The 15,349-nt window shown below is 43.3% G+C and overlaps 1 protein-coding gene across 1 annotated transcript in view; it reads left to right on the top strand.

The window, feature by feature from the left end:
• Positions 1–14,487, top strand: part of LOC120913799 (carboxyl-terminal PDZ ligand of neuronal nitric oxide synthase protein-like) — a 165,801-nt gene extending 151,314 nt beyond the window's left edge. Inside the window, exons 9-11 of the mRNA XM_040324020.1 lie at positions 8,413–8,578; positions 10,671–10,959; positions 13,891–14,487. Coding sequence (XP_040179954.1) covers positions 8,413–8,578; positions 10,671–10,959; positions 13,891–14,413 — 978 coding nt within the window. The 3' untranslated portion in view covers positions 14,414–14,487. The remainder of the gene's footprint in view (positions 1–8,412; positions 8,579–10,670; positions 10,960–13,890) is intronic.
• Positions 14,488–15,349: the final 862 nt, after the last annotated feature.

Here is a 15,349-nt window from a genome sequence, read left to right as displayed (position 1 = left end):
TGACATGAACCTATCAACATAGGCCTGCCTGCCCACTTATGTGGGCGTGTATTTCTGTGCATATGAGTGTGTGTGTGTGTGTGTATATATAGTCCCATAATCACCACGGCGAGGGAGCACTGCAGACCACGTTAGCTCTGAGGAAAGGGGTACGCCCCCGAAACGCGTCAGCTTTTACATCTACCGATTGGTTCAAACGATTATTCGTGTTCCACTGACGGTGCTGGACATCTGCTGTACTCACTTTTGAAGCCTGTTTTTAACTCCAATTTTGTGAGTATAACCATTGATTTTATTATTGGAATAAATATTTTTTATCAGTATCACACGAGGTTGGTGCGCCCTCCGCTCTCTTTCTTCGCCTGGTATAAAAACCAGCCTGCTCTACATGAATATAGTTTGCTATAAACTGGTTAAATCGAGTAGCATATATTTTTGCCAGTAATTTGAAGTCACAATTAATTAGTGAGATAGGCCTATAATTGCCCACCTCACTTAGGTCTTTATGAGGTTTTTTATACATTATGAATATTACCACAGTCAAATAAAAACGTTTTTGAGAATCATGATCTTCATTCTAAGCAAAAGAATTGTGATTCTCATTTTTCTCAGAATCGTGCAGCTCTAAAGAAAACCCATCCGGGCCCGGAGCCTTAGCTGGCTCAGCCTGTTTGATTGCCTTGAGTACCTCCTGAAAGAGTTATCTCCCCATCCAATAACTCCCACTGCTCATCCAATAAATGCCACTCTGAATGTTACTGCTTCATCAGGAACATTTGTTTTCTGGAAACAGACCCTTCAGAATGGGCACAGCAATGGCCTTTTCTTAACAATACCTGTCATGCAGACTAAATTGGTGCAATCTCTTTCTGATTGTAGATGCATGCATTTTGATCCCAACTGTTGCAAGAGTTACCTGTGATGAGATTGTGGGTTTTTTTTTTTTTTTTTTTTTTTAACATCAAAAAAGAATCAGCTCTTTGGTTGAATTTGCTGGGCAGGCCAGTCCTGGACAAATCAGTGGTTGTTTGTAATATATATATAGCATTAGATTATTTTCCTGGACTGATTGATTTCAAATCATTTGGGAACCTTTTTAAATACCCTGTCAGACTAGTCGGCACCCACAACCTTCTTTCTGAGGGCTTTATAGAGCTCTATTTGATCTTGCCATGATTAAACCACACATGTCAACAGCAAAGAACACTGGACCATAGATGCTTGAGGTTAAGGTGAGACAGGTTCCACCTGCATACTCTCTCTAAGGTGGTTCTAATCAATTGCACCTAATCTAAAACAACAGTTTCTAATTTCATGGATATAAAGTGGTGGTAAATGTAGGCGTGCACCTACTTTTTCCATATGATAAATCAGCATTTTTGTTTAGTTTAATGGAAGTGAATACATTATGTTTGTAAGGCTCACCATTACCTTTAACCACTAGTCCTGACTATTATCTTTATTATCAAATTACAATTACCTCATCGTTGGCCGATTCCATTGCTCTCATACCCAAATATCTCTATGCATAGAGGACAATGTATATAAATGATTGATACAACACAGGTTGATCTACAATACACCGTTCCGCTTTATTATGTCTCAGATAGGGTGTTAAAGGAGTCCAGTCTAAGCATTTTAGACTGGGCTTCTCCTATTGGTGCAAAATTAATTGCACTCCTGTGGCTCGTTTTCAGTGGAGAGCGGTCTGAAGTTCGCTCTCCGCTGACGTCACTGCCATCAGTCAGGGCATCGCGTCATCTTGACTTCCAAGCCTAGGTCTGCCAGCTGCCCTAATAGATGGCAGTCTCAGCATCTCAGTGAGCCGCTGAGATGGCTGCTCCCCACCCCTCCACTGCTCAGCGCTCCAATGAGCGCTGAGAAGTAGAGCAGAAGCGATGCTGACTGACAGCCAGCATCGCTCTACTCGAGGAGGAGTGAGAACCGAGCCATCGGCGCTGTTCGGTGGCTCGGTTCTCAGTGCAGAGGTGCCGGGGGACAGATGCAGCATCAGTCTAATGCTGCATCCACTGAGGTAAGTATAAATAGAAAAAAAAAAAACACAGACTTCTCTTTTAAATGTGAATGAAAGATGGGCGTTACCAACCATTTTCCTCCAATAAGGGGTACATGTTCAAATTGCATATTTCCTATAACATGATGCATTCAACCAATCATAATGTCATATAATTAACTATACATCTTTGTATCTATCTAAGCAAACTCATTATGTCACCTAAAAACTCCAAACAAAAACTCATGACCAACAAGCAAGTTCCTTATTTCTGGTTTTGATTTCAACACAAGCTCACTTCTTAAACAACAATATATACCGTATTTATCGGAATATAACACGCACCTTCATTTTAAGAGTGAAGTTTCAGGAAAAAAACTAAAATTTTAAATATAGAACTTTGAAGCAAAATAAGGGTCAGTGCCCAACAATGCAGCCTGATCGATGCCCATTTGCAGCCTCAAAATTGCCCATCTGCAGCTTCACAATTTCCCATCAATGCAGCTTGACCAATGCCCATCTGCAGCCTCACCATTGCCATGAATGCAGCCTGATGAACGCTTATCTCAGGGAGGAGGAGATTGGGATGAGCGCCGTCAGATTACATACAGCGAGAATCACCTGTTTACTCGGCGGCCTCTTTAATACAAAGTCCCGCCTCCTGGACCGGCTTCTATGATAGACATAACACTGGTCCAATGCCGACCCAGGAGACAGGACTTCCTATTACATAGGCCACTTAGTAAACAGGAGATTCTCGCTGTATGTAATCTGTCGGCACTCGTCCCGCCCCCTCCCTGTTCTCTCTCCGAGGCAGCCCAAATTGGAGTATCGCCTTATAACACGCACATACTATTTGCAACCTATTTTACGGGTGAAAAAGTGAGTGTTATACACCAATAAATACAGTATTTACTTGATCAGCAAAATGATGAAATTCCGACCATGTGTACGCAGCATTAGTCTGTTGTTTTTCCTTGTCAAAGTATTTTATTGAGTGAATATGATAATCGGGTACAAATCTTGTGTTATACAAGTTGTAATAAGTTATCCAACAGTCTGTTGTTTTTCCAACAGAACAAGCTCTGCTGCAAATGTATCAGTCAAGAGTGACTACAGTGTAAACTGGAGTTCTGTTTCAATTTGTTAGTGCATCTGAATCTGCTAGTCTATCTAACACAACCTTCTCCCCAGACTTACAATGCTGCTGTCTGTTGTGCCCCTGTGCTCTTTCATCCGGAGTGGGGGCACTCTAATACAGGAGGTGTGTTACTGGCCAGTGGCCACATCATCAGGTGAAAATAGAGGGGGAAAAAAAGCCTAAAAACAGAAAAACAAAATCAGCCGCCACATTTTGCTTTTGCATGAGAGTTCTGGGAATAATAGTAGCCTCCTTCAAAGCAGTCCCATTTGCCCAATTCTACTCAGGACCCCTTTGAAACAACATCATATCATCTCCTGATGAACATTTGAAAACTTTGGGTCATTCGGTTCTCTCTGCAATGCTGGACAACCCCATCAAGAAGGAATCAGAAGTCATGCCACGGCAAGAAATGTAGAAAGGATCCTGTTCTGGGCAGAGATTCACATTCCAGCCTTGTTCATCAGGTATATCTCAGGCATGGACAATTGGTATGTAGACTACCCCAACAGCACCTTGGCCCAAGGGAATGGTCCCTACACCTGTAGATGTTTTAGAACCTGATCAGATTTCTGGTAGTTGTTCCATAGGCTCTTCCAGATTGTATAGGTCTTCTCTCCCAGGAATCGGTTTACCAACCTGCCTTACGGTCGCTGGCTTTAACATGACTATTAAAGATCAGGTCCCAAGAACCAGTGGGATTTCTGACTTGATGATTCCCATAATGCTAAAGGCTAGGATGTATTCTTCCTGTAAGATCTGCCATCACACATGAAGGGCGTACTACACTTTGTGTGAAGACATTCACCCAAAGAAATTCTTCTCGGGATGAATCCTGGCTTTGTTGCAAATGGACCTAAATTAACATTTAACCTTGAGTACAATTAAGGGACTTATTTTGGCACTTGCAATCTTGTATCGGAGAATGCTAACCGCCTATTAATATTTGTACAGGGTGGCTCCCTCTATGTGACTCTGTAGGATCTAAATCTGAATCTGTCAGTGCATCAAAAACCACTCTTTGAACCTATCGGGGATATTCCCTCTCCACTTTTATCCACAACGTTGCATTCTTTGTTGCTATCACCACTGCAAGGCTGGAGTATGAGCCGGAGGATTTGTCCTTTTTAACCCTTTTTGGTCTTGTGCAAAGACAAGGTGGTGTTGGGGCTCCAGAACTTTCTTCCTTCCTAAGGTAGTTTCGACCTTTCCCATCAACCAGGTTATTGTTCTTCTATCCTCCTGCCTGGCTCCAGTTTACCAAGGAGATCTCCCTCCATTGCATGGATGTAGGGCATGTCTACTTTGCAGACACTGCTTACATTAGAAAGACTAACTCTTTGCTATTCATAAGGGGCCCCATAAGTGGGAACCTGCTTCTTGTTTTGTTTCACCATCTGCCAGTAGCTTAGGCCCCTTTCAGACTGGGGCATTTTTCAAGCGTTATTTGAGCGAAGCCTCACCTGCAATCCCAATGTGCTGGTAAAGCACCGCTAAGGCCCTAACGTTTTAGGGCGTTTTTGCAGTGCCTCAGTGTCAAAGGGTAAGGCGTTTTTACAGCGCTTTCAATTCATTTCAATGGAGAGGGGCATTTTTGGAGCGTTTTTTTCAGCGCCCCACAGATGCTGCTTGCAGGACTCTGTGTGAAAGGGTCCATTGAGATGCATGAAGAGTGTTTGAGTGTTTTAATACACTAAAACGCTGTAAAAACGCTTTAGTGTGAAAGGGGTCTTAGACAAACCATTATAAAGGCTTATGGTTCAAAGCATATGGTTTCACCTTTTCCTGTTAGGAAACCCTACTAGATCTGTGAGTTCTTCTTGGACTTTTTGACATCAAGCAACTGTTTCCCAGATTTGCCACCTGGTCTTCTGTTTGCATGATCTCAAAATTGTACACAGTGGATGTTCAGGTCTCTTCTGTTGCAAATTTCAGGCATACAGTGCTTCAGGCAGTGATTTGAGCTGCAGGCAGTTACCTGGTATATGGTTTTTGTGGGACTGTTAGTTATTTTTCTGTTTTCCATCCTTATTTGGATTGCTTTTCAACATCCCAACTGTCTATGAATTCCTGTGTCCCTCAATGAACACTTGAGAAAATTCGATTTTTGTATACACTGTAAAATCAGTTTCTTGTAGTTCACACCCCTCTGTCGGAGGGGTTAGGCGTGCTAAGGCATTCTGGGAATAGGATAGGTTATTCTATACTTTTTTTTTTTTTTGCTAGTGTCCAAATCATCCTGTAGGTGGCAGTATAAGGCTCTTAATTCCTGTGTCCCTCAATGACCTACAAAAAATAGGTTAAAAGTAAGTACAAAAATCCAGTTCTTGCTAGCTAATGAGACGTCCGTTCAATAAATTTGCTTATTTAACTGCACTGAAGGTATATTTCCCTTAACTATTTATAGAGGATTGGAATTTGGCAGCTCTCCTATTGGCAGGTCACATGTACCTCCAGCATATAGTATATGATACAACTTCAGGTATTCAGTATGTACAGGTATGTCTCATAGCTGTTCTGTGACATTGATCAGTTTGTGAGCACTGTCTCCCCCTGCTGATGCTCTGCTTTTACTGCAGTGTTCAGAATTGGCTGCATACAAGGAGATGGTTGTGTTGGGTGAGACAAAAATGAGGAGAAAGTTCTATCATAGATGGGTCAGAGCCAGGAATCAATAATTCAACCGCACAAATATTTAGAATCCCTCATGGCAGGCAGGTTTGACCTGGTGCTGTGTACATCTCTCCAGTCTCTGTATGCTATACATGTCTCCTCTGAAAGCGCCAGTAGAGATAATGGTGAGGGAAATTGTCTTCCCTTATCCTTTGTCAACTTTGCCAAGCCAGTGATCACATATTGCATGTTGTGCTGTTTTGTAGTCTGTGGACAGGGGCTGTTTTTATTGTCATTCTCCTAAATCACTATGTAAAACCTACTTGTTTCCCCCTTCATGCCAACTAATATGGGAGCTATGGGTTCATGCTGGGAGGTGTTTGCCACGTTTACCAAATTACCACCCAGTCACCAGTTAGGCCTATTTCACCTGGGCCTAGCTTGCGACTCGCGATCCATGGCGGATTGTGCTGTCAGCAGTCACTGGCCCATGGCTAACATGTAATTGGGAGGGAATATGCCAACTTCCACAAGCCCAATTTCCCCAAGGGGAAATTCACAATGAAATCTCTCCTCATGGGGCTGCAACTGCATACATTGATTGTGGTTGCAAGGCAGTTCCCATTCACCTGTGTGGAGCATGGGGCAGGTGGTATCGCCTGCCAGATGCGACATGCCCTATTTTTTTTTTTTCCTTGCAGCAAGAATGTGTATGGGGCTCTCAGGAGGGCCATTGTCTGGTTTTAGACATACAGCCGAGTGACATTAAATAAAATAAAGAAACATGCCTCAACCTCCTTTTTTTTTGCTGCCTGGTGTGATTGGGACCTTTGGAAACCTTGTACTGAGACAAATACAGAGGCAGACGTTGCTGATCTGTTGAAGATGCTAATTGTCTAGTCAGCCAGGCAGTTAGCTGAATTAATTATCTGCCTTTTATTCGACAGCATCCCAACAAGTACCATATCCTTTGAATCAGTGACAGCCAGGCAGAGTACTGCATTTTCAGCAGGGGTATTCTTTTAGGTCGGGTTCACACCTATGCAAATTGAGTGCGGCTTAAACCGCATCCAATTCGCATAACATTATAAAATACATTGATTTTAATGAGGCTGGTTCACATTTGTGCGATGCATTTGCACTGCGCATTGCCCAAAATATGTGTGCGTTTTCTAGGCATTGCGGTGCGGCTCAGGTGCGAATTCAGGCCCATTTGCTTCTATGGGCACAGATCTGATTCGCAGATGTGTTTTAGTTCTCATCAGGATTTCTCTCCTTCTCCTCAGTACACTTCCCCTCTCCCAGGTCTCCAAATTCGCAGCTAAAATGGAGATGATCTGCTGGACAGCTCTCTTATCTCTTTGCAGAGATAACAGAGCTGGAATTCGCACCTCACCAGTGTGAAACCAGCCTTAACACGTTTCCTTGAAACAATCAGGATAATCTGTGTACTACTACATTTGTTCAGGACCTTAGGCTGGCCAATTTTCTTTTACCTTAAATTATGTAGTGCAAGGGCTAGAGGCGTGACTAGAATCTTCAGGGCCCCCGATGCAAGAAACCATGAAGGACCCCCCCCCATGGGCATAGCGGGCTAGAGCCCATAGCAGTGTAGCAAGTAAAGAAAGTCATCCCCCTTAGATCAGGGTCCCCAGAGAGCCCCCCTTTCACCAGGGTCCCCAGAGAGCCCCCCCTTTCACCACTGTCCCCAGAGAGCCCCCCCCTTTCACCAGGGTTATCAGAGAGCCCCCACCCATACAGCAGGGTTCCCCTGTACCTGGCTGGCTGTGCACTTCTAACCCCCAGCACAGGGGGAGGTGGGAGGCGGCGATCGTCGGCTCTATGGTGCCTGTGGACAGGGGGATCTCCCTGGGGCTTGTAGTTCTCTTCCTGACTCTGTACAGTGGAGAGGGGAGGGGCCTCTGACCCGGGCAGCTATCGGCAACAGTGTACAAGCAAAGCAACTTACTTGTACACTGAAGAGTGAAACTTGTAGCTGCCCGGTCAGAGGCCCCTCCCCTCTCCACTGTATACACTCTGGAGGAGAAATACTAGCCTCAGGGAGATCCCACGAGCACCATAGAGCTGCCGATCGCCACCTCCCATTCCCCCCACTGCATCCCAAACTAAACGCCAGAGGTGCAGGGGGAGATGCTGGGTCTTGGGGCCCCCTATTGGCAGAACGGCAGGGCCCAGTCGCAAGTGCAACTACAGCGTCCCTGAAAGGGCCTTCCTGGTTGCATACAAATAGAAGGTGTTTAGGTTTGATCTCGTATTAGAAGGTTTTGGTAAATCTAAAGGCATATTGAATAAGAATAGTGTATGTATAATGTATGGCCAGCCTTAGTGACCACCCAGAGAATATTTCAGCACTAAAATTCTTGAAGCCCAAATTAATAATTTCCACAAGATTCTTATGTTTTTTCTGGCTCTAGTTGAAGTGACTGTGCTGTACATTTAAAGAGTTGTATGGTAAGAAATAGAATTAAAGTGAATAAAATTTGGGGAAAGAGAAGACTTAAGGGTGTAAGAATGGCATGAACTGTAAACGCCTATATTAATTACGTTTTGTGGGATCTTCTCCCCTCTTTCTTGTCAGACCTTCTAGATTTAAATTATTCATAGTTCTCTTTGTGAATTTCAGGTGCAGCTCCTGAAGGACCAGCTTGCAGCAGAGACCGTTGCACATATTGAATCTCAGGCCCGAGTTCGCCAGCTGCTACTGACCAATCGTGACTTGTTACAGCACATCGCGCTGTTGGTGAAACAACTGAAGGAGTTGGAAATTAAATCCGACCTAAAGTTTTCTGGTAAGGGTCAGCAGAGTGTAATGTTGGACAAGAGGAGGAGTTTAATACGTTGAATGATCAGTGGCGGAACATGGCTCAGTGCTCAGGGTGAAGATGCCAAATTGCACCCCAAGTGGCAACAGGTGACACTAAGGGCTAGTTTACACTATCGTTATGCCTGACTGGTGTGAACCCAACCTAAAAGGTTCTTGAACACCAGGGGCCGGATCGATCAGCTGATCACAGGACCAATGTGATTGACTGTCACAGTGGTCACATGATCGGTAGCCAGTCCCGCCAGCATTCGATCATTAGTGGGAAACCCCCCTTACGCCAGGGTCCCCAGAGCTGTTGTTTTTTTTTTGCTAGAAAATAACTTAAAACCCCCAAACATTATATATATATTTTAGTAGAGACCCTAGAGAATAAAGTAGTGGTTGTTTCAATATTTTATGTCGCACTGTATTTGCGCAGCGCTCTTTCAAATTACTTTAATGAATAAAAAAAACTAACTGGTAAAGTTAGCCCAAATTTTTTTGTATAATGTGAAAGATTTTACGCTGCGAGAATCGTGATCTTTATTCTAAGCAAAAAAATCGTGATTCTCATTTTGGCCAGAATCGTGCAGCTCTAGAAGATAGAGCAGAATGCTTCCTCCAGCAGCTATCACAGCCCTGCGCTGTGCTTGGTTCTGAATGAGAGAGGTGACGCGAACGTAGCTCTTGTCATTTAGGTGGCTGGAGAGCAGAGCGCTCATTGGCCCAGTGCCTCTTGTCTGCATAGCGCCACTATGCCCAGGTCACATGCCCTGTCTTCTCACCCCCTGTCCTGGCCCTGCGAATGATGGCTATGGTCATGCAGGCAGGCTTGCACTTATTTGATGCCCCATACTTGTCACTTCCAGAGAGCAGAAATTTGAAGTTGGAAAATCTTTTTTAAATACATTCCGTAAGGCTCCATTCACACTAATGCGTTTTTTGATGCATTTTGCAGAAATGCAGGGACATTTTTTAACATGGTTTCCTATGGAACATGTTCACATTAATGCTTTTTTGTGCCTCTGCGTTTTTGGAAAGGGTCGAGGCCCGCATCCAAAACGCAAGTACCATGTTTTTACCATGATTTTGCCGAGATTTGCGTTTTTTTTATGTCTGTGATCTGCCGATCTGGGAAACCCACAGCCACTGCAGGTTATTTTATGTATTGAATTGTCCATTCTTAAATGTTCCTCACAGCTAACAATCACCTCGGTCTTGGAAGACTAAGCCCTGGTTCACATTGGTGTGTTTCGACATGTCAAATCTGCAGCAATTGCCAACAATGGCACCACTGCATTTGCAGCACCGCCCCGATTTTAGAAAGTGGTTTCTGTACTACTTTTTGCGATTTTTGGGGTGCGATTTTCTTTGAAATCTGTGCAGAAACCCACACAGATGTCTCTGTGAAATCGCCAACGAAATAGGGACTGACATGCGGGAGTGAAAGCTGAACTCTCATGGCTTCATTCCTGCAGCTCAGTGTGAACCAGGGCTGAATCTGAGAAGTAAGAGAACACACTGGGGACAATTTACTAAAACTGGGGCACACAGAATCTGGTACAGCTTTGCATAATAATCAATCAATTTGTTCAATTAAGCTTTGACAACCTGGAAGCTGATTGGTTACTAAGCACATCACCCACCCCCTCCATGAGACTGTCTCAGAAATTTGGATGCAGTGGGTTATAGAGACCTCCAATTAAGATGAACTGAGTGGTTTAGCACAGTTGCAGTGTTTGCTGGATGTTTACACTCTTTCCCATGTGTCGCATACATTATACGCCATTCTTTCAAAATATTATTTTCTCTTTTAATAAATGAACAAATGTCTATACAATTACAAAATGGTAAAGGAATAACACAAAGGCAGGGACTGTTCACAAGAGCTCTCGATCTGAAGGATAGGGCCATATGGATGTTGGTAAAAGGGAAATGTTGTTATAAGACATACAGACAACAGAGGCTAGCCGTTCGGATGCTGCCAGAAGACAGCAGCCCCAGCGCCTAGCTCCTGAGTTTATGAGCTACTTGAATTAATTAAGGTTTATATTTTAATTTTTTTTTGTCTCTCACAGGCAATAATCACTCATTGCATAATTTGGCCATTGCCCAGTCGCTTTCACTGAACCTCAAGAACCTGTACAGCCTGGAAATAAACCTTCCCGCCACCTCCACACCAGCCCCGTTGCAAAACAACACTGCCACCACGTATGCCATGAATGTAAACAACATGGGTGATTCTTACCTCAATCTTATCAATCTGAAGAAGGAACATGACCCCACAATGGGTACCGATGAGAAGGAGGTGGTCAGTCGGAAGGTGGAGGGGTCAGAGGTCACTGCAGACCAAACTGAAGAAGACAAGTAAGTAAAAATGAGCACCAATTATGCACTACAGTTTCATGTACCCTGTGTGATGTCATCACAGCAGCTTCCAATTAGCTTAGAGAAACTGTGGGCTTTTGTTTAATAACAAAAAGCAATGATGTGCTAAAGTGCATTAGCAGATGACCAATCATAAATCGTCTTTACCTTATTTGGTTGCTGAGGGTTGCTTCGCTGTGCATAGAACTATTTTTGTATCATTTACTCTATATCCTACTGTGTGGAAGGGAGCTCAGTTCAGAACCAGCCCAGAACATTTCTCATTGGAGACAATAGTAGGATACTATATTGTTAATGTTCACATGGACATAGGCTTTAGATCAAAGCTTATGTCCATGTGAACATAAACAGGTCTAAGGTAGAAAACCTATCAGGCGAGACTTGAGGAGTCTAATATATACAGTCTGATAGAAGGGGGAGACATGATTGAAGCCTTTAAATACATTAAGGTTGTGAATAAGGTTCTGGAGGGCAGTTTATTTTAATGGGAAGCAAGATCAAGAACACAGGCACATGACCTTAAAGCTGAGTTCCACCCAAAAGTGGAACTTCCGCTCGTTGTACTCCCCCCCACTGGTGCCAAATATATTCTCATGTTGTGCAGCAAACTTAAAACGAGCTTCAACATGCTTTTTCTTCAGTAATGGAGTCTTGCGTGGTGAGCGTGCATACAGGCCATGCCAGTTGAGTGCATTACTTTTCGTTTTCTTTTAAGCAATTGTACCTGCTAATTCCAAATCTTTCTGAAGCTCTACCACAAGTGGTCCTTGGCTCTTTGACAACTCTTCTGATGGTTCTTTTCACTCCTCTGTCAGAAATCTGGTTGTGACTGCTTTATAGTGAAATGATTTTCTTTCCGCTTCTGAAATGTTGTGGCCCCAACAGTGCTGGAACATTCAGACGTTTAGAAAATCTTCTGTAACCAATGCCATCAGTATGTTTTGCAACACAAGGTTGCGAAGGTCTTGAGGGAGCTTTTTGCTTTTACTCATCATGAGATGTTTGTGTGACACCTTGTTAATGAGACACCTTTTTATAGGCTGAGGCTGAACAAGCTGTAATTTTCGGCCAGAGCGCTGTGCACACTTGGGGCGACCTGTGAGAAGGACAAAGCCTACAGGTTAGTTCAGCCCTCCTCGGCCTCCCTAAAACTTGTCTCCACAGGGGTACCATCAGACCCTCCCCGGTCATTTGGTCTTAAAACAAAATAAACATGTCGCTGTGTTCGGGAGAAACACAATCAATACTGGGGATCAAGGGGAAGGGTGGGGACTTATAACAAGCTGTCAATTGATTGTGTTTCCTGTAGGGAGGATCCCTCATCTCTCAGGTGTGCCATCCTGGAAGGTGATGGGAAAAAAACTCTTTTATGATTATAGGTTCTGTTTATATAAGGATATATGGCACAAGTCTTTTCATAATATTCAATTTTTTTGTTGGCAAAAATGTTTTGAAGGTGCTAGCCTGGGTACTTCCAGCCACCAGGGCACCACAACTGATGACATTAGCCAGAGTACTTGGGAGAGCTTCAGCTGATGAGCTACACATTACTTGCCAAGGTGGGGCTGTTTCCACTTGCCATAATTAGGTTTTACTCTGTATAGGCTGCTGAAATGCTTGCGCTTCTGCAAAACTTGTGAGTGTATTTTATAGTTTTTTTTTTTTAATTAAATACATTCTATTTTATTGCACTTTTTGTTTTGTTTTTATATGTTGTAGCATTGAGTTATTCCTGCTTTAAAAAGCTTCAAGACTAAGATATCTTACAAATTACTATAATTATTATTTCAGGTACTTTTAAAGCGCCGTCAATTTACGCAGCGATTAACATATATTACATTCACATCAGTCCTTCCCCTAAGGAGCTTACAATCTGAGGCCGTGTACACACGATCAGTCCATCTGATGAGAATGGTCCGACGGACCGTTTTCATCGGTTCACCGCTGAAGCAGACTGATGGTCTGTGCGTACACACCATCGTTTTCAAAACCGATCGGGTCAGAACGCGGTGATGTAAAACACACGACGTGCTGAAAAAAACAAAGTTCAATGCTTCCAAGCATGCGTCGACTTGATTCTGAGCATGCGCGGGTTTTGAACCGATGCTTTTGCGTACCTACTTTTAAAGCAAGTTCTCTTTTTTTGGACCGAAGGACAACAGACCGATGGGGCGTACACGCGGTGCGGTTTGGACCGATGAAACTGAACTTCAGTCTGTTTTCATCGGTTTGGACCGATCATGTGTACGCGGCCTAAGTGTCCTTAACTCACATTCATACATATACATACTAGGGTCAATTTAGACAGGATCCAATTAACCTACCAACTTGTCTATGAAGTTTGGGAGGGAACCAGAGTATCCAGAGGAAACCAGGTGGTGTCATGGTTAGGATTCGAAACAGTGAACCTTTTTTACTGCTAGAAGAAACACCTGTGTGTCCCAGAAGACAGCTGGTCATTCGCAAAGTGCCGCGCGACTCGAGCATGCGCAGTAGGAAACGGGCAGTGAAGCCATAAGACTCCAATGCCTGTTTCCCTGCTGGCACCAGATCCGATTGGCGGAACGGCCTCGGGGGGCTGACATCACGGGCTCCCTGGGCAGGTAAGTGTCCTTATTAAAAGTCAGCAGCTACAGTGTTTGTAGCTGCTGACTTTTAAAGAAAAAATGTGCGGGTGGAAAACCGCTTTAATATTTTGTCACTTGTGACTTGGAACAACCATTCTGGAAGAGAACTCAATTTTCTTTTACTGGGTGGCTCAAATTATTAAAGCCAAATCATCAGCATCACAGCCAAGCAAGTGGTGTGTTTGGCCCACATATTTCTCTTATGGCATGTTCCACAAAGAGTAGAGTGAACGTATTATTAATACAGCTGAAACTGACAAAAATTTGCTTCTTTGTCTTAAAGGCTTCTTCACTCCATCCCGAAGCTAATTCCTCCTCCTCCTCCAATCTCCAGAAAGAGATCCTCCAAGATCTTATCGGGCTCAGTTAATGAATCTACGGAGAATGTGACCATACCAACCAGCCTCAACCTGACCAGTTTCACCACCATCACTTCTTGTTCTATAACACCCATTGAGATGGAAGAGATAAGCCCATCATTTAGAAACTCTTATTTCCCTGGCCTTGAAAACAGTGAACTGTCCCCAATAAAGGGGAGGCTTGTCCACCAGGAATCCAATGAGGGGACCTTCCACTCCATCACCAGCAGTTACGACAACCTGGAAGACACACCAACCATTGTGCCTGAGACGCCTCCATGTAATGGATTGATTAAGTCACTGAATGTGGAGGCCACCCTCCCCTTCTCCTCTGCCAATGACACCTGTCTTCATATCAGCTTCTCTGAGGATGAGTTTCCTGACATGGGTGTGGATGATCATCTAGAAGTTCACAAGCAATGGCGGCTTATTACAAATGGCAATTAGCAGATGCTGCAATATTATCAACTGGTGATATGTAGAAAGTAACACGTATTTAATAGAAGGTGACATACAAGAAACAGCACTGTGGCATATCACAGTTCATCACCTCATTATCTGGTATTATATGTTGCATATGCAGTTATATGGCAGTCTATATTAGGGACAGGTTTTTGCTCATTGGGTGTAAAGAGGATGCCTCAGCTCAAGCTCATGCAGTTAAACTCCTGAAATCCTACAGAAAACAAGAACAGAGATGGATGTCCTTAACTGCAACAAATACTATGTATAACTTTCTGCTTTATGTGTGTTGTAAAGTGCTTATTATATATGTGTGGTGGTGATTATTAGCTCTGTGTATAGCATGTCCACATTGGGGAAATTCTATTTATGGAGTAAAAGACGTGAAGCTCAAGGCAAGGAAAAGCTCCAAAATATTAAAATAAATATTTTCCAGTAGTAAGAATATACGCTACATAAGAGTAATACAGAGATCCTTCCTTTAAACAACTCACAGCAGTCTTACCAGACTGGTTAGACTTTGTAAATGGCAAGAACCGGACATACTGGGGGATTTTCCTTTTGCCTGCTCCTGTTACTGTTAGAACTAACAATTGATAAGGCCGTCTGTCAGCTTTTCACAGTTAGCAATTAAGCTGGGACTCAGAAATGGTACTTTGAATCTTTCTTTCAGTTTGGGCCCTTTAAGGTACTATTAAGTCCTGCTGGCAGTACAGCCCATTAAACCTGGCATCTGTCTTTGTCAGTCCAGTTTATGGGGCATCAGGCATGCATATAGAAGAAAATGTGACATTTTCCACAGAAATCAGTTTATTGTTTTTTTCCTACCGATTCACCTAAAGAAAAAAAAAATTTTCTTCCTTAATGAAACCATAATAACAGAAGAAAAATGTTTAAATGAATGATTACAGTGACTAGCTC

Source organism: Rana temporaria, chromosome 9 (genome assembly GCF_905171775.1).
Source record: "Rana temporaria chromosome 9, aRanTem1.1, whole genome shotgun sequence".
Lineage (NCBI taxonomy): Eukaryota > Metazoa > Chordata > Amphibia > Anura > Ranidae > Rana > Rana temporaria.
Note: the sequence above shows the minus strand (reverse complement) of the source record. Positions and strands in the feature narration are given on the sequence as shown.